General features: G+C 46.1%; 1 protein-coding gene across 20 annotated transcripts in view; it reads right to left on the bottom strand.

Annotated features, from left to right (window-relative positions):
* Nucleotides 1–24901, bottom strand: part of NCOR2 (nuclear receptor corepressor 2) — a 234631-nt gene that overhangs the window by 177735 nt on the left and 31995 nt on the right. For all 20 annotated transcript variants that reach the window (XM_087880078.1, XM_087880077.1, XM_087880079.1 and 17 more), the window contains exon 2: nt 4218–4449. In XM_087880078.1, coding sequence (XP_087736204.1) covers nt 4218–4322 — 105 coding nt within the window. In that variant the 5' untranslated portion in view covers nt 4323–4449. The remainder of the gene's footprint in view (nt 1–4217; nt 4450–24901) is intronic.

Below are 24901 nucleotides of genomic sequence, written 5' to 3'. Positions count from 1 at the left end.
CTTACTAGGCTTCCAACTCTGATGGAGCCCATAATTCATATCTCCCTTCTTCTACATCAGGGGGTCTCCAAGCTTCGCAAATTTAAGACTTGTGGCCCCCCCCACCCACCCAAGGATTCCCCAGCTAGCATGGAGAACATCACCAGGATTTATGTGGCTGAGGAATTCTGGGAGTTGAAGTCCACAAGTCTTAAAGGAGTCAAGTTTGGAGACCCCAGCTGTAGATTATTAGGGGCCTTCCTGGGGAATTCTGGGAGTTGAGGTCCACAAATCTTAAAGAAGTCAAGTTTGGAGACCCCAGCTGTAGATTATTAAGGGCCTCCCTGGGGAATTCTGGGTGTTGAAGTCCAGAAATCTTACAGTCACCAGGTTTGGAGACCCTTGTTGTAGATTAAGAGCTTCTCTTCTCAAGATCATTGGATTTCGACAGCTCAGGAAAGTTGCCAGCCGTTTCAAGGGCCGCCAACTGACCAGGGAAATTCCAAGCAAGGCTGAGGAAGTGGGTGGCAGATCTACGCTGCCGATAAATTAATAAAATTAACAGCCAAATTCCCAGGAAAAAAAAAAGGAAGTTACTCGAAGGATACTGTGAAGGTTTAGAATTTTTTCCCCCATCAAACTTTGGAGATGTGATCATTCGGCATCTCCCAATTTGAGACTCTAGAAAGAGCGCAGAGAAGAGCAACAAAAATGATTAGGGGACTGGAAGCTAAAACATACAAAGAACGGTTGCAGGAACTGGGCATGGCTGGTCTAGTGAAGAGGAGGACCAGGGGAGAGAGGAGGGGGTCAATCTATTCTCCAAAGCCCCTGAGGACAGGACAAGAAGCAACAGGTGGAAACTAATCAAGGAGAGAAGCAACTTAGAACTAAGGAGAAATTCCCTGACAGTGAGAACAATTCGTCAGTGGAACAACTTGCCTCCAGAAGTTGTGAATGCTCCAACACTGGAAGTTTTTAAGAAGAGACTAGACAGCCATTTGTCTGAAATGGTATAGGGCAATGATAGCTAATCTTTTCTGGACCGAGTGCCCAAAGCGTGCATGCCTGAACCGCCAAAATGCAATGTGCGCATGGCCCCCGTGCATGTGCCCTGGCCCCCAGGCATGCACACGCGGCCCTCACACGTGCCCCACCCCCCGTGCATGCACATGCAGCCCCCTGCACGTGACCCGCCCCCGCACATGCGCGGCAGAGGCCCAAAAACCAGCTTGCCGGCAGGAGGTGCGTACACATGCGCAGCAGAGCTGAACTGGGGCAACGGCTCGCGTGCTGACAGAGAGGGCACTGTGGGGCACCTCTGGCACGTGTGCCATAGGTTTGTCATCACAAGTATAAGGTTTCCTGCCTGAGCAGGGGGTTGGACTAGAAGACCTCTAAGATCCCTTTCCAACTCTGTTATTCTATTCTATTCTATTCTATTCTATTCTATTCTATTCTATTCTATTCTTTTTTCTTTTCTTTTTTTGCTGTTTCAGTTTTTATTTTTTAGAATTTATAAAATTCCAGTGTATATTCTATTTGTTCTGTTCTGTTCTGTTCTGTTCTGTTCTGTTCTGTTCTATACTATTCTATTCTATTCTATTCTATTCTACTCTACTCTACTCTACTCTACTCTACTCTATTCCATTCCATTCTATTTTATTCCATTCCATTCCATATTTCTCTTCTCTTCTCTTCTCTTCTCTTCTCTTCTCTTCTCTTCTCTTCTCTTCTCTTCTCTTCTCTTCTCTTCTCTTCTCTTCTCTTCTCTTCTCTTCTCTTCTCTTCTCTTCTCTTCCCTTCCCTTCCCTTCCCTTCCCTTCCCTTCCCTTCCCTTCCCTTCCCTTCCCTTCCCTATTCTATTCTATTCTATTCTATTCTATTCTATTCTATTCTATTCTATTCTATTCTATTCTATTCTATTCTATTCCACTTTTGACCTTGCTATTGTTATCCCCGTTTTCGGTTTTACGTACAAGCCGTTTGGGAGTTCCATGGTGTGCTTAAGTTGGTGGGTTAGCCTTATTTCCTTGTCCCTTTTCTTCCAACTGTGGGCCTTTTATTGAATTTTTATCTTGTAAAAGCCTGCGGGGAGTCAGAATTATTCAAATGCTAATAATAACACCTGGCACCGGTCCCTGCCTCTAAGAGTCTTAAGTTCTCATGATAAGATTGTTTTTTTTTTTTCCTTTTTTATTGAGGCTCAGAGGCTATTTTGGGCAAGCCTGATATTACAATGGGATCCTTTTGATCTCTCTTTCTCTGCTCTCGCTTGCAAAAAAAAAAAAAATCTTTCGCTTTGGATCTAGAAAGCAAAGCAGGAAAACAAACATTCATCCCAGAGTTGCGGGACAATGAGGAACGATGGTGCAAGTAAGCACCAGATTAGCGTAATTATAGTTTATTTTATGCAAACTTTCTGCCTGCAAAGAGACACTCTCTTTCCGGAGGGGATTTTAAATTCAGTTCTGACCTAGTCAGGGCATTTCCGTTTCCCCGGCTGTCTCTCTAAGTTTGTGTGAAAGAAATCTGACCTCTGATCAGCTGAGATGGGCTTCGTTTGCAAAATGCGGAATGGCAGGCCTTGTCCTTGTCAAGATTGTTAGCAATTTCTAAAAGGCACACGGGGAAGGGGGTTCCCCTTGCAATTGTGATTGTCCACGGAAGAGCCATAAAGGTCAGCCTCAGGGCTGAGCCAGCACACTCAAGAGTATTGTATGGGTAGTCCTCGATTTAGGGCTAACATTTATGCTGCTAAGCGAGGTAACTGTTTGTTTGTTTGTTTTGTTTATTTTTTTAATTTGATTTATATGCCGCCCTTCTCCGGAGACTCAGGGCAGCTTACAATGCGTTAAGCAATAGCCTTCATACTTTTGTATATTTATACAAAATCAGCTTATTGCCCCCACAATCTGGGTCCTCATTTTATCTACCTTAGAAAGGATGGAAGGCTGAGTCAACCTTGAGCCTGGGGAGATTTGAACTTACAGTAATTGCAGACAGCTTGATGTTAATAACAGTGCTTTAGTCTGCTGCGCCACCAGGCTCCTGTTAAGGGAGCCGCTCCCAAGTTGACAATAGCCACAGCACTTAGACTTATATACCGCTTCACAGCCCTCTCTAAGCAATTTACAGAGTCAGCCTCTTGCCCCCAACAATCTGGGTCCTCATTTTATAGACCTTGTAAGGACGGAAGGCTGAGTCAACCTTGAGCTGGTCAGGATTGAATCATGGATGGATGGATGGATGGATGGATGGATGGATGGATGGATGGATGGAAGGAAGGAAGGAAGAAAGGGGAGGAGAGGGGAGGAGAAGGAGGGGAGGGAGGAAGGGAGGGAAGGAAGGAAGGAAGGAAGGAAGGGCAATAGCACTTAGACTTATATACTGCTTCACAGTCCTTTACAGCCCTCTCTAAGCGATTTACAGAGTCAGCCTCTTGCCCCCAACAATCTGGGTCCTCATTTTATAGACCTTGTAAGGACGGAAGGCTGAGTCAACCTTGAGCTGGTCAGGATTGAACTCCTGGCAGTCAGCAGAGTTAGCCTGCAATACTGCATTCTAACCACTGCGCACCATGGATGGATGGATGGATGGATGGATGGATGGATGGATGGATGGATGGAAGGAAGGAAGGAAGGAAGGAAGGAAGGAAGGAAGGAAGGAAGGAAGGAAGGAAGGAAAGGAAGAGCAACAGCAATAGCACTTAGACTTATATACTGCTTCACAGTCCTTTACAGCCCTCTCTAAGCGATTTACAGAGTCAGCCTCTGGGTCCTCATTTTACCCACTTTGGAAGAATGGAAGGCTGAGTCAACTTTGAGCCAGTCAGGATCGAACTCCTGGCAATGAGCAGAATCAGCCTGCAAAACTGCGTTCTAACCACTGCACCACCAGGGCTCCTACAACCTTTTCTGCCAGGTTTTCATGTGAATGACTGCGGGTTCTTAAGCAAATCACGTGATCACTGAGCAAATCCAGCTTTCCCCCCCGTTGGCTTGGCTTGTCGAACCCATGACTCTGGGATGCTGCAACCATTATAAACCATACTGCTGGCCCAACACCCGAATTCTGATCACACGATCATCTCCTTTGCAAAGACCACTGCGAAGACTCTAGTCCTCATGGCCCAGAAACCCACTCTTGCCCCACTGGCACACCCACAGCCAGCCAATGGCAACGATGCTCAATGCTTGGATGAAAAGTTTGACCGGGAGCTAAGAAAAGATACTCACCACATGAGGCTGATTTAATGCCACGGGGTAGGACATGGCGTGGGACGGGTAGTGGGTCTCCGCCCCTCTCCAGGTCTGGGTTGCCGGTTGCGTAGATCCAGCCATTGTCAAAGGCGAGTGGGGGACAGCAGTCTTCTTTGGGGGGGTCCCTCCTAAGAATCAGCGATGCGACGCACTAAGGGATCCCGGAGTTCGGGCACACGATGCTCGCCCCAGCCATCTCCCGTTGTGCCTGTAAGGGAAACAAAGGCAGGGTGGATTAGAGTCCTGTTGGGAAAAAAAAAAGGGGGTGCATTTGAGACAGTTAAATTGGGGGGGGTACCTCCTTCCCATGAAGGCGTCCCCACTTTCTCAGTCCAGAAAAAAAAAACGAGAACCACCGTCTGGCTGGACAATCTGGAATCCTGGATTTACGACTGTCACGGGGATTAGAATTTCCATCGCTCAAGCTAGGCAGGCTTGGGAAGGAAGCTAGGCCTGATTTTTTTATTTTATTTTTTTGCCAAGGTTGTTAAGTGAATTACACTGGCTGTTAAAGCAAATCTGGCTTCTCCCTCCCCTCCTTAACTCGGTTTGTTGCAAGCCAGCTGGGATGGTTGCAAACGATGATCGTTAAGCGGGAATACCGGTTTTAAGTCAACTCTTTTTAGGGCCATTGTCACTTCGGTCGGTCAATAAACAAGTGTTTTGTAAAGTGAGGACAACCTACGTCACCTGCTCTTTTTCACGGGTCCTTAAATTATTTTGCATAGTCCTCGACTGACAATTCATTTAGTGACCAAAGTTGCAACGGCAGTGAAAAAAAAGTGACTTACCATCATTCTTCACACTTATTACCTTTGCAGCGTGCCCCAGGATCACGGGGTCAAAATTCAGGCGTGACTCGTAGTTATGACGGTTGCAGTGTCCTGACGTCACGTGATTCCCCTTTTGTGGCCTCCCCACAAACAAAATCAAGATGAAAGCCAGATTCACTTAACAACTGGGTTACTAACTTATGCACTGGGGTGATTCACTTAACAACTGTGGCAAGAAAGTTCGTAAAACGGGACAAAACTCTGTAGAGATTCTCAGTCCTCCAGGTCATGATTGTCCCAAAGGTGCTTTTTCAGGAGGCAACTGGACTTTGTTTTTTTGTTTTTTGTTTTTTTTTAATTTGATTTATATGCCACCCAGAGACTCCGGGCGGCTTACAATGCGTTAAGCAATAGCCTTCATACTTTTGTATATTTATACAAAGTCATCTTATTGCCCCCACAAACTGGGTCCTCAATTTACCTACCTTAGAAAGGATGGAAGGCTGAGTCAACCTTGAGCCTGGTGAGGTTCGAACTTACAGTAATTGCAGACAGCTGGTGTTATTCACAATGCTTTCAGTCTGCTGAGCCACCAGGCCCAGGTTTTTTCTTTGAAGACGTTTCACTTCTCATCCAAGAAGCTTTTTCCGCTCTGACTGGATGGTGGGGAATGGAAGGATTTACACTCCTTGCAGAGAGCTGGTCGTTTGCATCCTTTTAGAGGGTCGTTGAGGCTACTTGGAGGTTTAGCACTAGCAGGAATGGATTTCCAGAGAGATAGAAAAAAATATTGCAGACTACAGGAACCCTTTGCATCACTCAGCTGACCTTCAGGACACAGATTACCTTCCAAGTGCTTCAACGACTCTCTAAAACAGGGATGTCAAACTCGATTTCATTGAGGGCCACATCAGGTTTGTGTTTGACCTCGGAGGAGGGCTCGGGGGGGGCGTGGCCAGGGTGGGCATGATCAGCTCGACTTCACTCATGTCGGGGGCGCCTGTGGTAGACCGAGTGCTCTGCCAGTGAAAACAGGCTCCCGAGCTCCGTTTTCGGCTGCAATGGCCTCCTGCAATCCTCTGCCAGTGAAAACAGGCTCCCGAGCTCCGTTTTCGGCTGCGACGGCCTCCTGCAACCCTCTGTCAGTGAAAACAGAGCTTGGGAGGACGGCCTGCAGCCCTCCTGAGCTCCATTTTTACTGGCAGAGGCATCACGGGCCGGTCCTTTGCTGTTTCCAGGGTGGTCCCACGAGCCAGATCTAAGCACCCCGTGGGCCGGATCCGGCCCCCGGGCCTTTGAGTTTGACACCCCTGCTCTAAAAGGATGCAAATGACCAGCTGTCTGCAAGGAATATAAATCCTTCCATTCCTCCGGATACGTCAAGAGCTGAAGAAGCTTCTTGGATGAGAAGCGAAACGTCTTCAAAAGAAAAACAAAAAAAGTCCAATTTCCTCCTGAAAAAGCACTTTTGGGATGGGACAAAACTCACTTTAAAAATGTCTTCACTTAACAACAGAAACATTAGGCTGAACTGTGGTCACAATTCAAGGACTGCCTATACAGAGGAAGGTACGCTTTGCTTTGTCAGGATTTCTATTAAAAGCCCCCAGGTGTTCTCCAGGTGTTCCTCTCAAAACTCCAGGTGCTTCAATAAGCCCTCCACTCCCATCCTGAAACAAGTCTTAGTTACACCCTGCATAAATTGGCAATTGCAAAGTTGACCCAACCGTTTTCTCCAAACCAAGCTTGGTAGGTTGGTTTTTTTCTCTCTCTCTCTTTTTCTCCTTCATCTGTTGCAGCATTGAAATAATTTTGTTTTTCTTGCATGGTTTCCAAAAGGGAAGAGAAAAAGGAAGTGCAGCGTACCACCAACAGAATTCGGCTTCCTCAGAATTTACTCCTGGGATTGCGTAACGAAAAGGACTCTTTGCAAAACTCTCCCCAGGTTCATTCTTGGGTATCTCAGCTTCCCCCTCCGCTCCGGGAAAGGATTGGAAAAACATTGCCTCACCAGTTGAACGTACGCCTGCTTCAAGAGCTTTCTCCATAGTCTTTTCAAACCCTCCCCACCCCACCAGTCCTTTACAAACGGTCCTTGGCTTACAACCATCCCAGTGGTGGGTTCCTCCCGGTTCGGTCCGGTTTGGCCGAGCCGGTAGCGGTGACGATATGACGATATTTGTCCTACAAACCACAATAAGCAAACCACTGTTTATAGGACAGGGAGCGGCAAACCCCACCCAGGAACAAGCTGAGGAATCCACCATCAAGGGCCTAGAGCCGGACTCGGAGTTCGGATCTTTGCAACTGCTACAAAGGGACTACATGCATCCCTCCCCTTTAAACCTGGATGGGTTCAGCAGCTGGCTGAGGATGACGGAAGGCAAAATCCAGCCCATGATGCAGAATGAAAAACGGTTGTAGGATTTGGGGTTAGATAGTCTAAAGAAATTAGGGGTAACATGATAGCAGTATTTCAGAGGCTGCCACAAAGAAAAGGGGGTCAAATGATTCTCCAAAGCACCAGAAGGCAGGACAAGAAACAATGGATGGAAACTGATCAAGGAGAGAAGCAACCTGGAATTAAGGAGAAACTTCCTAACAGGGAGGACAATGAACCAGTGGAACAGCTTGCCACCAGAAATCGTGGGCGCTCCATCACTGGAGGTTTTTAAGAAAAGTCCAGACAGTCACTTGTCTGAAATGGTATAGGTCAGTGATGGCTAACCTTTTTGCCATCGCGTGCCAAAAGCGGGGGGAGTGCGGAGGGGGTGCCGTGCTCACACGTGCCCACACCCATAATTCTATGCGCCCCACTCCCTCGTGCATACGCGTGCGACCCCCCTGCACTCCCCCTGCTCTTGGCATGCGATGGCATGGTGGGCCCATTTTTCGCCCTCCCCAGGCTCCAGAGCCTTTCTAGGAGCCTGGGGAGGACGAAAACAGCCTTCCCCATCCCTCCCGGAGGCTCTCCAGAGGCCAGAAACATCCCGTTTGCTGACCAGAAGGCCGTTTTTGCCCTCCCCAGGCTCCTAGAAAGGCTCTGGAGCCTGGGGAGAGCAAAAAACGGGCCTTCCCCCCCCCTCAGGTCCTCCGGAGGCTGTAAACAGTTTGTTTCCCTACTTCTGATGGGCCCAGAAGGCCTGAAAATAAACTGAGCTCGCTTGCCTACCAATATGGCCATAGGTTCACCATCCTGCTTGAGCTGGGGGCTGGACTAGAAGACCTCCAAGGTCTCTTCCAGCTCATTCGTTCTAAAAAGTATGAGGGTTTGGGGAAAGCATCTAATTTACAAATATGGTTTAAGTTTGTGTTTCTGAACCGTGGCAACCTGAAAACAGGAAGGCCAAAATTCCCATCTTCAAATTCTGGTTTAGGATTTTTAAAAAAACACATTGGCTCACACATTGGCAGTCCTAAACTTATTCAAAGTCACAACGGCAGTGAAAAAAAGTGTCTTACGACCATTTTCCACACTCACGTCCGCTTGCAGCCTCCCCACAGTCACGTGATCAAAATTCAGAGGTTTGGCCACAGACTCATATTTATGACGGTCACAGCATCCCGGGGTTCACCCGAGTCCTCTTTTGCGACCTTCTGACTGGCAAAGTCAGAGGGGAAGAAGCCAGACCGTGTCCCTTAATGACTGTGTCGCTAACTTATCTGCAGCGATTCCCTTAACGAACTGTGGCAAGGAAGGTCGTAAAACGGAGCAAAGTGACTAATGTCTTGCTTAGCAACGTAAATCTGGGGCTCAACTGTGGTCCTAAGCAGCGGTGGGTTTCAGATTATGTTACTACCGGTTCACCCCTATCTGGAATGAGCTCCTCCTACGGAGGATGCCGGATCTACGTACTTTCCGCCGCGCTCTCAAGACCTTTTTATCCGATCAGGCTGGCCTGGCCTAACTGTTTCCCTTTTTTTCCCTTTTTAAAATGTAAATTTTAATTCGTTTTTAATTTATTGGGGTGTTTTAAATCTGTCTTCGGCCAAGATTTTATTCAGTTTTAAATTCTGTATTTATGTTTTTTATCCTGTGGCTGTTCACCGCCCTGAGTCCTTCAGGAGTAGGGCGGTATACAAATCAAATAAAACTAAGCTAAAAAACTAAACCCCGTGTGCGCATCCGTTTCGTCCACGCACCTGCCATCCATGTATGCGCCCGGCCTCAAAAACTCACCCACAATTTCCGCTACCCAAACCGGCTGATATCACCTCTGGTCCTAAGTCCAGGTCCTAAGACCATCTGGGCCTTAATTTGTGCTTTCATACCAGTGAAATGTAAAATTTGTTACTACCGGTTCTGTGGCCATGGCTTGGTGGGCGGGAGGTGTAACGTGACTGGGTGGGCATGGCCAACTTTTTTTTTTTTTTTTACTTTTAAAACCATTTTTTCTACAACCTCGTCAGCCGAAGAGGTTGCAGAAAAAAATGCTTTTAGAAGCCTCTGACGATCAGGCAGCTCAGCTGGGATCGTCAGAGCTTTTTAAAAGCATTTTTTCTACAACGTCTTCGGCCGAGCTGAGCTGAGCTGAGTTGTCTGATCGTCAGAGGTTTTTCTTTCTTTTAAAAGCCTCTGACGATCCCAGCTGAGTTGCCTGATCGTCAGAGGCTTTTCTTCCTTTTAAAAACATTTTTTCTATAACCTCCTCGGCAGAAGAGGTTGTAAAAAAAATGCTCTTAAAAGCCTCTGACGATCCCAGCTGAGTCGCGCGATCATCAGAGGCTTTTTTTTTTTTACTTTTAAAAGCATTTTTTCGGCCGAAGAGGTTGTAGAAAAAATGCTTTTAAAAATATTTTTTAAAAAAGCCTGATGATCGCGGCTCAGCTGGGCATGTGGGGGGGCACAGGGATTTTTGCTACTGGTTCTCCACCCGCCGTCATCGCTACCGGATCGCGTGATCCGGTCCGAACCGGGAGCATTTCACCCCTGATTCATACCCAACTCAACAATCCCAACACAGACTTTGCCAGGTGCCAGGAAAACCAAACCGTTTACAAATCCTAAGGAACTACCCAGGTTTTTTTCCCAGGCTACCCAATGTTCCAAAAAAAAAAAAAAAATATTGCATCAAAGCAAAAAGGGAAAGGGGGGGGGGAACCACCCAAAAGAGGATCAATTCACCTCTTCTCTTTGCCTCCCTTAATGTTTCTGGCTGCCAGCAATTATTCTCCGTAGCTATGGAAACTCTGGCAGCCGTTCAAGGCAACTGTGGGCGAAGCTTTGAGCCCCTTTTTTTTTTTCATTGCAGGGAAGTTCTTTTGTGTTCCGATAAATCCTGCGTCGCCAATTTTTTATACTTGAATCGGACTGACGTCCTTTCGTTTTTATTTTGATTTGATTTGTATTTCTTTTTATTTTTTTTTATTTTTTTTGCAGTGTGGAGCACCCGTTTAGCAGAGAAAAGGGATTTGGGCAGAACTGACTCTTTTTAATATATATAGCTTGCTGGCTTGTGGGCAGGCAGTTTTTCCGCTTGGCTGGCGCAGAAGCTTTGCAAAGTTTGAGGAAAGCAAACATAACTATTTAAGTTTCAGTTTCGGACACTTGCAAGGTAACAAAAGCAGATAAAAGTCATCAGTGTGGGGTTTGTTTGGTTTTTTTTTAAAAAAAGAAATAACATTTGTTTGGGTTCAATGATTTATGGATTATAGGGTGGCTTGTTAACTCGTTCATGTCTTCAATAAAGGAGAATATTTGTTGCTCAGGGTTTGAAACGAGGGGTCCTTGGAGCTCCCTGAGTTTGATGGTTTTCTTGCAGACATCTGATTGTCAAACTAGGTAACATCATCAGTGTTAGAAGGGAGTGGATTTTGGGGGAGGAGGAGGAGGAGAACTGTGGGATTCTTGGTGCTCTCTGAGCTTGGAAGTTTTCTTGCAGATGTTTCATTACCAAACTAGCTAACATCATCAGTGCTACAAGGGAATGGGGTTTGTGAAGAGGAGGAGGAGGGGGAGAGCACCAAGGACCCTACAGTTGTTGTCGTCATCATCCTCCTCCTCCTCTTCTCCTCCATTCCACAAACCCCTCTCCCTTCTACTCATTATATTACCTAGTTGGGTCATGAAACATCTACAAGAAAACGACCAAGTTCAGAGAGCACCTTCTCCCAAACCCCACTCCCTTCTAGCACTGATGGCATTACCTAGTTGGGTAATGAAACGTTTGCAAGAAAACCACCCTGCTCAGAAGGCCTCCTCATTCATGTCTTCAAACGAGAGAGTCATCAACCCCATCATCAGATCCATCCCTGTTTCTAACCACCTCTTTCTTCTTCTCTTTCCTTCCATCTTCCCACCATTATAAACGTCTCCAGGGAGCTAATCCGATTCCATTTTTTTCTTTTTCACTTTCATCTTTCGCTTCCTAACTTCCAGCATTGTGTTTTCCTGCACTTTGTTTAATGTAAAGGTAAAGGTTCCCCTCGCACATATGTGCTACTTGTTCCCGACTCTAGGAGGCGGTGCTCATCTCCGTTTCAAAGCCGAAGAGACAGCGCTGTCTGAAGACGTCTCCGTGGTCGTGTGGCCGGCATGACTCAATGCTAAAGGCGCACGGAACGCTGTTCCCTTCCCACCAAAGGTGGTCCCTATTTCTCTACTTGCATTTTTTACCTGCTTTCGAACTGCTAGGTTGGCAGAAGCTGAGACAAGTCATGGGAGCTCACCCCGCTACGCAGCAGCACTAGGGATTCGAACCACTGAACTGCCAGATCGACAAGCTGAGCAGCCACTGAGCCACCACATCCCTTAATTGCTTAATGGAGTTTACCCTGAAAAAGAATATTGTGATAAGAGATGGAAGGTCTGCTCTTGGCGATTACCTTCATGCTTAAAGAATTCCACAAGTGAAATTTCCACTTTCCCAGCCCACCAGGGACACTCCAAGAATCTCACATCCTATCTTGAAGGACAAACGTGGATCCTCAACCCTCACCAAACCTTTATTTGATGTTGTCCTCAAATATATTTTGCACTGGGACAAGATCTGAGAACTTTCAAAGTTGCAACTCAACCAGGGTGCTTTGGGTGAACTCAACTCAATATTGGCTTCTCAAGAAATTCTCCCTTAAAGATGATAAATTTAGTAAACTACCAAATGTCTCCATCTCTATGGAGATTCTTAATCATCCAGGTCATAGTTGTCCCATAAGTGCTTTTCAAACAAAACAAACGAAATCCAGTCTACCTTTTGAAAAATATCTTTGGGACCACCAAAAGTCTCCCGAAAGTGACCTAGGGGTCTTCTAGCTCATCAAAGTCTGGACTTTCCTGCCTTGAACAAGCCAACATCTACATCTTGGAGAAACAGACCGTGAAGTCAACTATTTGCTTGTGAGTAAAAAAAACTGGGGCATTGTTGTGCTTCGCCGGCAGCCTGCGGAGCTAGCAGCAGAGTCGGACAGTGAGGAGGCTGGAGAGGAACATGAGCCAGTCCTGGAGTCTGGGGAAGGCTCAGACAAGGGCTCTGCATTGGAGGCAGAGAGGAAGCCAGGGACATCTGGGAGTTATGTGCTGCCTCCGGAGCCTCCAAAGTGTAACGTCAGCAAGGCAGACGAACAGGGGGAGCCTGTTCCCAGTGCGCGTATGTGCAAAGCTGTCAAAAGGCAAGAACAGTTAAGGCAAAAGGGACGACTCAGGAGTAAGGCTTGGAGATGATTGGCCCCTCCCATAAGACATAAAGGAGGAGCAAAGGCACGTGGGCCTTTGCAGGAAGCAACGTTGTTCGTTCTGGTCGGTTTAAATTCTGAAGCTTTGTTTTGACTCTGTGCTCCGTGTGGCCTTGCAAAGCTAATTGGCAATTAGGTCTTTGGCAGCATGTCAAGGAAGATAAATGTGGGTGCTTATCAGCCTTATCCCAGAGGACTTCTGTCGGACTCTTTACAACTATTTGTGACTCATCTGTGAATGAACAGAATGAGAATGAACAAGCTGTGAATGAACAGAATTCACAGCCGTTGAAATAAAAAGAGGGTTTTTGGGACTAATTGTGTGCTTTTTACTGTCTCAGGAAGCCTAGGTCAGGACAGACACATCACCCTGCCAACAAAAGTGTGTATAGTCAAGGCGATGGTTTTCCCAGTTGCAATGTCTGGCTGTGAAAGTTGGACCATAAGGAAGGCTGAGCGCCAAAGAATTGAGGCCTTTTGAACTCTGGTGCTGGAGAAGACTCCTGCGAGTCCCTTGGACTGCAAGGCGATCAAACCGGTCAATCCTAGAGGAGATCAACCCTGACTTCTCTTTAGAAGGCCAGATCCTGAAGAGGAAACTCAAATACTTTGGGCACTTAATAGGAAGGACTTACTGGAGAAGAAGGAAGGACTCCCTGGAGAAGAGCCTGATGCTGGGAACGACTGAGGGGAAAAGAAAAGAAGGGGATGGCAGAGAATAAGGTGGCTGGATGGAGTCACTGAAGCAGTCGGCGTGAGCTTCAATGGACTCCAGAGGATGGTAGAGGACAGGAAGGCCTGGAGGAATGTTGTCCATGGGGTCGCGATGGGTCGGACACGACTTCGCAACTAACAAAACAAAAAAAACAGAGAAGAGAACTCAAAATTGGCTCTTCTGGAGCTCCAGAAGATTCCCAGGATGTGTGTTCCCAGAACCTGAAGTTGAGGTGGTGGCCTCCAAGGGTTTTGAAGCCACAAAAAGCATTGTTCAAAGACTTCAAAAATAGTAAGCAAACGTAAGAGAATGGCATGAAATGGGCCATCGCTGTAGCCTTTTCTTGTTGTCAACTTGGAGTTTTTCCAACCGCCACTGTGCAAACAGAGAGAAGGGAAATGGAAATTCCACTTCTCTACAATGGCTGGAGGGAGGCCCAATTTTTGCGCCATCAACAATTGGATTTCCTTTTCATTTTGTTCTTCACACTGAACTACTATCCGCCGAACACTCTCGTACGGCCAGCGTTATTTCCAAGCGTTTTTTGGGGGAACTACTTAAGGGCAGATCTGAAAAGCAGCAAAAGGAGTGCCACACCATTTCTAATAGATAAATAGGTAGATAATAAATAATTTACACATCTAAAGGAGCTGGTTTAAAAAAAAAAAATGTGGCTCAGCCATCAACAGACACATCGAGATAAACCACCTTTACACACCATTTAGAACAGACGATCCAAAATCAATACAAACTAATATAAACCAAGGAAGAAAAGAGCAAAAGAAAGAAAAGCAAATAAGTGGAAGAAAAATAGAAAAAATAGAAAAGGAGATTCAAGGAAGTGGTTTCCCAGATTTTTCCTAGCAGTTGTTAAGTCCATGAACTCGCTAAAGTTTACCTCGAAAGACAAAGCTACTCTAAGCCCAGACTGAATAAAATCAAGGAAAAAAGAGAATTCATTCCAGATTTTAGCAAAAAGAACGCCAATACATACCGTGTTTCCCCTAAAATAAGACCCGGTCTTGTATTAATTTTTGCTCCAAAAGACACATTAGGGCTTATTTTCTGGTTAGGTCTTATTTTGGGGGAAATATGATGCTAAATGCACCCATATGGCTGACAATCTTAACTGGGGCTTATTTTGGGGGTAGGGCTTATATTACGAGCATCCTGAAAAATCATGCTAGAACTTATTTACTAGTTGGGTCTTATTTTGGGGGAAATACGGTACTAAATGCATCCATCTGGCTGACAATCTTAACTTGGGCTTATTTTGAGGGTAGGGTTTATATTACGAGCATTCCGAAAAATCATGCTAGGGCTTATTTTCGGTTGGGTCTTATTTTTGGGGAAGCAGGGTAGTTTAAGCCATCTTTGGTGTTCACACTGCTGGCTTTTTCCAGTTTCTTCTTCTGATTTTAATCCAATTAACTTGGTTCGTGGCAGAACCAGGTTTCCATTTGCGAACCTCTCTTTGCAAATCCGAAAAGAATTGAGGGATCCCTGGGTTTGTGAGAAGCAAAGCCATCCATCACAGAAAGCAAATTGAACGTTTATTTATTTCCCTCCAGCCAACATTTCAGGTGGAAGAAATTTTAGCAACACGTCAGATTTAGGAACAGAACAGCCTCAAGCTTCCTTCTCTCGCCACCGCTGTGAGACAGAACAGGGCGAAAGGACAAGTTAATTACTAATGCAGAACGGGCTAAAAATAAAACACAACACTGTGTCCTGCCGTTACACGTTAGACGAAGTGCCAAACGCCAGCAAGCTGGCAGGCGAAAAAAGGAATATTTTCAGGCACCGAGACATCAAGGACTTGTTCTCATCGCTTCCGTCCCCCGTCCCCCCCACCTCCTTGTCTCACTCGGAAAGAAAAAAAAAACTTGGCTTCCCTGGGAAAGGAAAAAAAAAGAGAGAGAGAGAAAGAGAGAGGGAAAAAAACTGGCCAGCAGAAATACAGGTAGTCCTTGATTTACAATCACAATTGTGACCAGAGGTTCCATTGCTGAACAAGGCGGCTGTTAATGTTAAATTTACTGGACAGGCATTTGTCTGAAATGGTATAGGTCAGTGATGGCTAACTTTTTTGTTGTCGCGTGCCAAAAGCGGGGGCAGCGGGGGAGGTTGCACATGTGTGTGTTCCGTACCCCCGCGCATGCGCGTGTGACACCCCCTCTCCACACTCCCCCTGCTTCTGGCGATGGCATGGTAGGCACGGTAGGCCTGTTTTTCAATCTCCCCAGGCCCCAGAAGCTTTCTTGGAGCCTGGGGAGGGCGAAAACGGCCTTCCCCAGCCCCCTGAAGGCTCTCCAGAGGCCGGAAACAGCCTGTTTCCCGACTTCCGGTGGGACAGGAAGGCCCGTTTTTCGCTCTCCCCAGGCCCCAGAGGCTTTCTTGGAGCCTGGGGAGGGCGAAAATGGCCTTCCCCACCCCCACGGAGGCCCTCTGGAGGCCAGAAACAGCCCGTTTCCCGACTCCCAGTGGGCCCGGAAGGCTCAAAAATCAGCTTGTCGGCGCATGCATGCACGCTGGAGCTGAGCTAGGGCAACGCTTGTGTGCCCACGTGTGCTCCACGTACCACAGGTTCGCCATCACAGGTATAGGGTCTCCTACTTGAGCAGGGAGCTAGACTAAAAGACCTGCAAGATCCCTTCCAGTTCTATTCCTATTCTTATTCTATTCCTTATTTTAATTCTAATTAATTCTAATTCTAATTTCTATTCGATTCGATTCAATTCTATCCTATTCTATTTTCTCTTTTTTTTCTGCTCTATTTCTCTTCTTATACTCTCTTCTTTTCTTATACTCTCTTCTCCTCTCTTCTATTCCTATATATTATATTCTTATACTCTCTTCTCTTCTATTATTATTATTTTATTGATTAGCCACTGGGCCATATCAAAGTGCAGAGTTCCAAAACCCGAAATTATTACTAAAACCCGATGAAAACAATTTGAAATGGAACTGTGAGTAAAATGACATTTAAAAATGAAATTGGAATAAAATGCCATTTAAAATGAGATCGGAATAAAGTTACGATAGGAATAAATCACATAGGATAAAATCATGTTTCATAGAAGCAATTAATTTTCGGTAACATTACGACCTTTACGGCCGGTCTTGTGAAGCGAATCATGAGGCCGTTAAGTGAATCCTGGTTGTCATTGTCTCGTCCCGCCTCCCGCCCCCCCCCCCCACTCCGGTTGACTTGTGTTGGTCAGAAACCAGCGGGGAAGGTCACAAAGAGGGATCACATGACCCTGGAATACCGCAACAATCATACACACAAACACATCCCAGTTGGAAAGTGCTTGAATTTTGATCACATAATCCTGGGGATGGCTGAGACAGTCGTGAAATGGAAGGACGGGTCAGAATTGCTGCAAGGCAAGGATTACCTATATCAGTGATGGCTAACCTTTTCCAGACCGAGTGCCCAAAGCGCACATGTGCTTGTACCCAGGGGTGAAATGCTCCCGGTTCGGACCAGATCGCCCGATCCGATAGCGATGGAGGCGGGTGGTTCGGAGAACCGGTAGCCAAAATCCCTGCCCCCCCTCATTACCCAGCTGATCCGCGCAATCATCAGAGGCTTTTTTTTTTTAATTTTTAAAAGCATTTTTTCTACAACCTCTTTGGCCGAAAAAGTGCTTTTAAAAGTTAAAAAAAAAGCCTCTGATGATTGTGCAGCTCAGCTGGGATCATCAGAGGCTTTTTTTTAAAAAAAAAGCTTCTGCCAATCAGGCAAGTCAGCTGGGATCGTCAGAGGCTTTTAAAAGCATTTTTTTTTAGCCAAAGAGGTTGTAGAAAAAATGGTTTTAAAAGTAAAAAAAAAAAAAGTTGGCCACGCCCACTCAGTCATATTACCCCCCACACCAAGCCACACCCACAGAACCGGTAGTAACAAATTTTACATTTCACCACTGCCTGTACCCCCAAAATGCAATGCGCGTACGGTCCCCACGGATGTGTCCCAGCCCCCGAGCACGCAGCCCCCACATGCGTCTTGCTCCTGTGCATGTGCACATTGCCCCCCACATGTCCCACCCCCATGCATGCTCATCGCCCCACGCATGGGCGTCCCCCAGATGCATGTACAGCAGAGACCCAATGACCATTTGGCCGGCAGGAGGCACATGTGCAGCGGAGCTGAACTGGGGCGACAACTCGCATGCCCATAGAGAGAGTGCTGTGTGCTACCTGTGGCACGTGTGCCATAGGTTTGCCATCATGGACCTATATCGAACAGAAGGGACACCTCGGGAAACCTGAAGAGCACAGAGAAGAGCAACAAAGACGATTAGGGGGCTGGAGGCTAAAACATATGAAGAACGGTTGCAGGAAATGGATATGTCTACTCTAGCAAAAAGAAGAACCAGGGGTGACATAATATTAGTGTCCTAATATTTGAGGGGCTGCCACCAAGAAGAGGTGGGGGGGTCGCTATTCTCCTTACTGAAGTGACCTGGATCTGGGAGACCATCTACTCAGATGCTTCAAAACAGGCGAAATTCAATTGAAAGGCAAGTCCTTTACGGCACGCAGATCAAATTCATTCTTCATTTCCAGGTTCTTCTTCTCGATTTTCTGGGTCTTTGATGTTCCCTGACAGGCCTTGATTTGCAACCCATTCATTTAGCGACCATCTGAGGTGCCCTGAAAAAAAAGTGACTCGCCATGAATGTTATGGAGACTCTCAATTCTCCAGGTCATGGTTGTCCTAAATGTGGTTGTTGTTTTTTTCCCCCTCCAAAAAAAAATCAACCAGGTGTTTTCTTTGAAAACGTTTCGCTTCTCATCCAAGAAGCCTCTTTTGAAATGAAATGAAGAAGCTTCCTGGACGAGTCCGGTCGCTTTTTTGAGGGGGGGGGGGAGGGAACCAGGAATGAAATGTAAAAATTGTTACTACTGGTTCTGTGGGCGTGGCTTGGTGGGGCGGGGGTAATGTGACGGTGGGGATGGCCAACTTTTTTTTTTTTTAAACTTTTCAAAGCATTTTTTCTAATGCTTTGAAAAGCCTCTGCCGAACAGGCAACTCAGCTGGGATCGTCAGAGACTTTTCAAAACATTTTTTTTACCACCTCTTCGGCCAAGAGGTTGCAGGAAAAAATGCTTTGAAAAGCCTCTGACGATCCCAGCTGAGCCACGCGATCATCAGAGGCGCTTTTTTTTTTTACTTTTAAAAGCATTTTTTCATCAGAAAAGGTTATAGAAAAAATGCTTTGAAAAGTAAAAAAAAAAAAGCCTCTGAGGATTGTGCGGCTCAGCTGGGCATTGGGGGGGGCAGGGATTTTTGCTACCGGTTCTCCGAACCACCCGCTGCCATCGCTACCGGATCGGGCGATCCAGTCCGAACCGGGAGCATTTCACCCCTGGGGGGAACCCACATTTAGGATTTGCAATGAATGTTTGTAAGTGAAATATTTACCTCCCCTGGTGTCCACCTTGAGCTCAGGGTGGTAGTGACACCTGTGCACCACGCTCAATGTGAACCAGGGTCAAGATTTGTTACTAGGGTACTAGAGTACAAGGCAGGACAAGAAACAATGGTTGGAAACTAACCAAAGAGAGAAGCAACCTGGAATTAAGGAGAAACTTCCTAACAGTGAGGACGATCAACCAGTGGAACAGCTTGCCACCAGAAGTTGTGGATGCCCCATCACTGACGATTTTTAAGAAGAGACAACTGTTGATCTGAAATGGTATATAGCCGTGATGGCGAACCTATGACACGCGTGCCAGAGGTGGCACGCAGAGCCCTCTCTGTGGGCACGCCTGCCATCGTCAGCTGCTCTTCTGGTTTCCGGGCACACATGCGTGCTGGCCAGCTGGTGTTCGTGGGTGCCAGAGCGCCGGAAAACGGCCTGAAAACAGCCTGGAAAATGGCTGAAAAACAGGCCGTTTTGGGGCCATTTTCAGGTCGTTTTTAGGTCGTTTTTTCAGGCCTAAACCAGCCCAAAAAACGGCTGCAAAACTGCCCAGAAAACAGCCTAGAAAATGGCCCCCAAAATGGCCTGAAAACAGCCAAAAACAGGCTGTTTTTCAGTCTGCTTTCCAGGCCATTATCAGAATTTGCCTTCCGAAGTTGTGGGAGCTTCATCACTTGAGACTTTCAAGAAGAGATTGGACTGCCATTGGTCAGAAATGGTGTAGGGTCTCCTGCTTCAGTGGGGGGTTGGACTAGATGACCTCAGAGGTGAAATGCTCCTGGTTTGGACCGGATCGCCCGATCCGGTAGTGATGGCGGTGGGTGGTTCAGAGAACCAGTAGCAAAAATCCCTCCCCCCACCACATGGCCAGCTGAGCCGCGCAATCGTCAGAGGCTTTTTTTTTTTTTTACTTTTAAAAGCATTTTTTTCTAAAATCTCTTCGGCCGCGTTCCGGTTTGGCCAGTCGGTGCCAAACAGATTTGCCATCCCTGATTTATAGGGTCTCCGGCTTCAGCAGGGGGCTGGACTAGAAGACCTCCAAGGTCCCTTCCTTCCAACTCTTCCAACAACTGATAGAGCCTGGTGGCGCACCAGACTAATAGCCTGTTATTAACATTCAGCTGCCTGCAATTACTGCAAGTTCGAATCTCGCCAAGGCTCAAGGTTGACTCAGCCTTCCATCCTTTCTAAGGTAGGTAAAATAAGGACCCAGTTTGTGGGGGCAATAAGATGACTTTGTATAAATATACAAAAGTATGAAGGCTATTGCTTAACGCATTGTAAGCCGCCCGGAGTCTCCGGAGAAGGGCAGCATATAAATCAAATTAAAAAAAAAAAAAACCTCTGCTACTCTGTTCTGTTCTGAATTGGCGAATTCCTTTTGCAAAGCAGCCACAAGGTTGTGTCTACTCCCAGTGAAAAGCTTCCCAACTCCCTGCCTCTTTTTAAAATTAAGCTTTTCCTTTTCCTTCTCTTGGGACACGGCCTTCGGGTTCCCCCCCCCCACCGCAGACACCGCCTCCCCCTCTGGATTTCCTCTTATCAAAAGCCGCCTTCCCAGGATCAGATTGCCCTATCAAGCCCAGGAGCAGACTCATGATTTATCGATGCGCTGAGTGCAAGAGGAGAGAGGGAGAGGGAGAGAGAGTTCCCTCGGGTTTTACCGTCCCTCCAGACTTCCCCCAGGAGGTCACCAATTGCAAAAGCGTTGCTCCCTGCAGCAAAGCTGTGGTTTTTTAAAAAAATTTTTAACCCAACTGTTGGAGAAAAGAGAAACGTAATGGGAGGAAAAATAGAAAAAAAAACCCAGCCGACTTTGCATTCAATCAATCTCTGCTTAAAAAAAAAAAAAGGCCTCCGTTGCAGGAATCTTATGTTTTTTTTATTAGTATTATTCATTTCATGATAAAAAATTGGACAAAGTTCAACCATACTGGCGTTATCACCGCCATACGCACTCAATTATAAAACAAATATCATATATACTCATCATACATTACTAATTATATACAATTATTCTGACCAATATACTCATTTATATTTACATATAAAGGTAAAGGTAAAGGTTCCCGTCGCATATAACTGTTAGTCGTTCCCAACTCTAGGGGGCGGTGTTCATCTCTGTTTCAAAGCCGAAGAGCCAGCGCTGTCCGAAGACGTCTCCGTGGTCATGTGGCCGGCATGACTCAATGCCAAAGGTGCACGGAACGCTGTTCCCTTCCCACCAAAGGTGGTCCCTATTTTTCTACTTGCAATTTTTTTTTAACGTGCTTTCGAACGGCTAGGTTGGCAGAAGCTGGGACAAGTCACGGGAGCTCACCCCATTATGCGGCACTAGGGATTCGAACTGCAGAACTGCCGACCTTTCGATTTACAAGCTCAGCATCTTAGCCACTGAGCCACTGCATCCCCTATATTAAATATAAATATATGTAAATATATTACATCACATTTCAGGTCTACAAATCCTGATTATTTCCTGTTCCATCTCCCACTTCTTTTTTCTTTTTCTTTTTTTTTAAATTTGATTTATATGCCGCCCTTCTCCGGAGACTCAGGGCGGCTTACAATGCCTTAAGCAATAGCCTTCATCCTTTTGTATATTTATACAAAGTCAGCTTATTGCCCCCACAAACTGGGTCCTCATTTAACCTACCTTAGAAAGGATGGAAGGCTGAGTCAACCTTGAGCCTGGTGAGATTCGAACCTGCAGAAATTGCAGGCAGCTGTGTTAATAACAGGGTGCATTAAACCACTGTACCACCAAGGCTCCTTCTCAGTTTCAACCATTGGTAAAATCTATTCCATACATCATGATATTCTGTCTCTCCTTTATTTGTTAATTCTATCGTCAATCTATCCATTTCAGCACAAACCAATAGTTTCTTTATTATCTCCCTTTCTAAAGGTATATTTTCAGTTTTCCATTGTTGGGCGCATACCATTCTCGCTGCTTTTATAATGTGTAGTATTAAATACGTTGACCCTTTACTATGACCCTCTGTTATGATGCAGGAATCTTACTTATGACCACCATTGAACCCCAAATTTATGTTGCTGAGACATTGGTTAAGTGAGTTTTGCTCCCATTTGCCGCAGTCGTTAAGAGAACCATCGCAGCTGTTCAGTTAGTAGCAAGGCTATTAAATGAATCCGGTTGTTAAATGAATCGGGCTTCCTCGCCGCTTGTCAGAAGGTCGCAAAAGGGGGATCCTGTGACCCCAGGATAGGGCGACCGTCATAAATACGAACCAGTTGCCAAGCATCCCGAATTTTGATCACAGGACCATGAGGGATGCTGCAATGGTCATAAGTGTGAAAAATGGTCATAAGTCCACATTTTTCAGTGTCGAGGACCGTATTCTCTTTGTTTTTCCCTCAAATTTCTACATGCATTTAGGAGGGGTTTCCTTTTCTGAAGCAGTTTTGCAAAAATTTATGCTCACTGAGTCAGGGGTCTCCAACCTTGGCAATTTTACGATTTGTGGACTTCAACTCCCAGAATTCCTCAGCCAGCGCGCTGGCTGAGGAATTCTGGGAGTTGAAGTCCACAAGTCGTAAAGTTGCCAAGGTTGGAGACCCCTGCTCTAAGTGGTCAGTCGTTAACAGGACTCGGCCAATAAAGGTGGACCAAGAATGAAGATCTCACTCCGATGCATTTCAGTGACCTGAAACCACAAACCACAGCCAATGTAGAACCGTAAAAATGAGGTGCGCAGCCTGGGAATGCCCAGCACCCTTGGAAGATCAAAGCATGAGAAAATCTTGAATTTCCCCCAATGAATGGACCTACATCAGTGTGATGACCCAGGACAAGGCACGGAGGCAACACAGCCAGCTGATAGTTCAAACTTCCCTTTTATTACTCCAACTTTCTCCCAAACGCTTCCACGTTGATGGCAAGTCCCGGAACGAAGTGCTCACACACACACCTCCAACAAAAGTAGTGTTAGCACAACGGCTTCAAGGCAAGAAGTCCAGCGAGGCAAAAGAACAAGGCAATGAGCCCATGAAGCAAAGAACAAAGGCAAAGAAGGCCAACAAACTCCAGATGTCAGCAACGGCACACAAAACTCGTCGAATTTGGCGCTTGTTCCCGACAAACGCCCCTCCCCACAGTGTCTCCTTCAGTCTCAGTCCCCAGGTGTGCCTTGTGAAAAGGGGTAGGGCGCTCTCCTCCTGAGTCGTGGGGTCGGTCTGTGCTGTTCCTGCCTTCTCTCCACTCTCCATGCTTGGGGATCAGGAGGGGGTGGTCCTTGCTCATCACCTGAGCTCTCTCGCTCCTGCCCTCTCTTCCCCCTTCTCTCCGTCGTCCTGTCCCTGTTCCTCCCTGCTGGCAAGCTGTCCCAAGCCTGAGGGGCCTTCGGCTGCCTCGTCGTACTTCTCCCCGGGTTCCTCTGAAGCCAACAAGTCCACTCCTCCTCCTTCTCCGCAGACTCTGGCTCCACAGGGGCATGACAATCAGCCACATCAATCAGTTGGTTTATCAACCGATCCATAATCTCCACTGTGGATTAGGACAATCTGAAGGGTTCCTAGACTATCAAAAACTCCAAAAACTTTGTGCTGCAACCGTGCCTGCATAACTTTGGCATCTCAGTTTACTGAAGTTGTAGCTTTCCATCAACAATTCCGCCACAGCTCATAAAGCAACCTGCAGCCAAGAACCCAATGATCTGCTGGTCCCCATTACTTCAGACAAAAACAGGGCGAGAACCACAATATTCTCACCACGGCATCAGATGGATGGTAGCCTCGCCAATGACCATCTGCAATTCATTTACTGGCGCTCATACGAAATCGGAAATTCTCAGTTCTGCAGTTCTGTCATTTCTGTTCTTCATAATAAGCTTCCTCCATTCCCCGCTCCAACTACCTACAGTAGTGGCCAAAATTGTGGAAACCTTTTGGAAAAAGTGTATAACTAGCTAATAACACCACTTTTTTTTTTAGTAATGCCATAAACTTATATATTAATGGAAAGATAATTTAATCAGGAATGTAATGCAATAACTTTTATGAAGGATTTGCTATTAGAATAGCAGTTACAGTATAAAGAAGACAAGTGAAACACATAGAAAAAACGAGATATACAAAAATGATCACGTCAGTTAATCCTTAGTTGGGAAACCTTTAGCATGAATTATGGCCTTACAACGTCTTCCCATGGAGTGAACCAAGTCTTTGAGTTCTGCAGCTGTTCTAATGTGAAACCAAGATGGAATGATGGCATCTATTAACTGGGTTTTATCGCTGGGTTGCTTCTGACTAACAAGTTTCTTTAGTTGGCTCCATAGATTTTCAATTGGGTGAAGGTCTGGGCTATTCCCAGGCTATTCCAGCAGTGGAATAGGATTATCTTGAAACTCCAAAAAAAAAAAAGTGGTGTTATTAGCCATCAACCCTCAAAAATACACTTTTCCCAAAAGGTTTCCACAATTTTGGCTACTACTGTAGGTTCACGCCTACCTCCAAAAGACGATACCACCACATGACATGAGAAGGACTTTCACCAAGTTGTCAAAAGCCATCTTTCCCTTTGCTAAATGTTAAATTTACTTTATCATCAATCCATTCCTGGAGACGAATCTCCAGTTTATACAAAATACAGAATAACATAATTAGTAGGAACCTTCGAGGTCTTCTAGTCCAACCTCCTGCTGGGGCAGGAAGCCCTCTACCATTTCAGAAAAATGGTTGACCAACCTCTTCAAAAAAACCTCCAGTGTTGGAGCACCCCAACTTCTGGAGGCAAGTCATTTCACTGATTAATTGTTCTGTCAGGAAATTTCTCCTTAGGTTGAGATTGCATCTCTCCTTGATTAGTTTCCATCCATTGCTTCTTCTCCTGCCTTCAGGTGCCTTGGAGAATAGGTTGACCCCCTCTTCTTGGTGGCAGCCCCTGAGATAGTTCAATATACTATCAAAGCAACAGAATTAAAACCCAAGGATTGGGGATTCCTGCCATAAGGAGCCTGCCATAAGGAGCCTTGGTAGTACAGTGGTCTAAAGCACCCTGTTATTAAGACCAGCTGCCTGCAATTACTGCAGGTTCGAATCTCCCCAGGC

The sequence above is a fragment of the Pantherophis guttatus genome, chromosome 17 (genome assembly GCF_059756535.1).
Source record: "Pantherophis guttatus breed Tessera chromosome 17, ASM5975653v1, whole genome shotgun sequence".
NCBI lineage: Eukaryota > Metazoa > Chordata > Lepidosauria > Squamata > Colubridae > Pantherophis > Pantherophis guttatus.
Note: the sequence above shows the minus strand (reverse complement) of the source record. Positions and strands in the feature narration are given on the sequence as shown.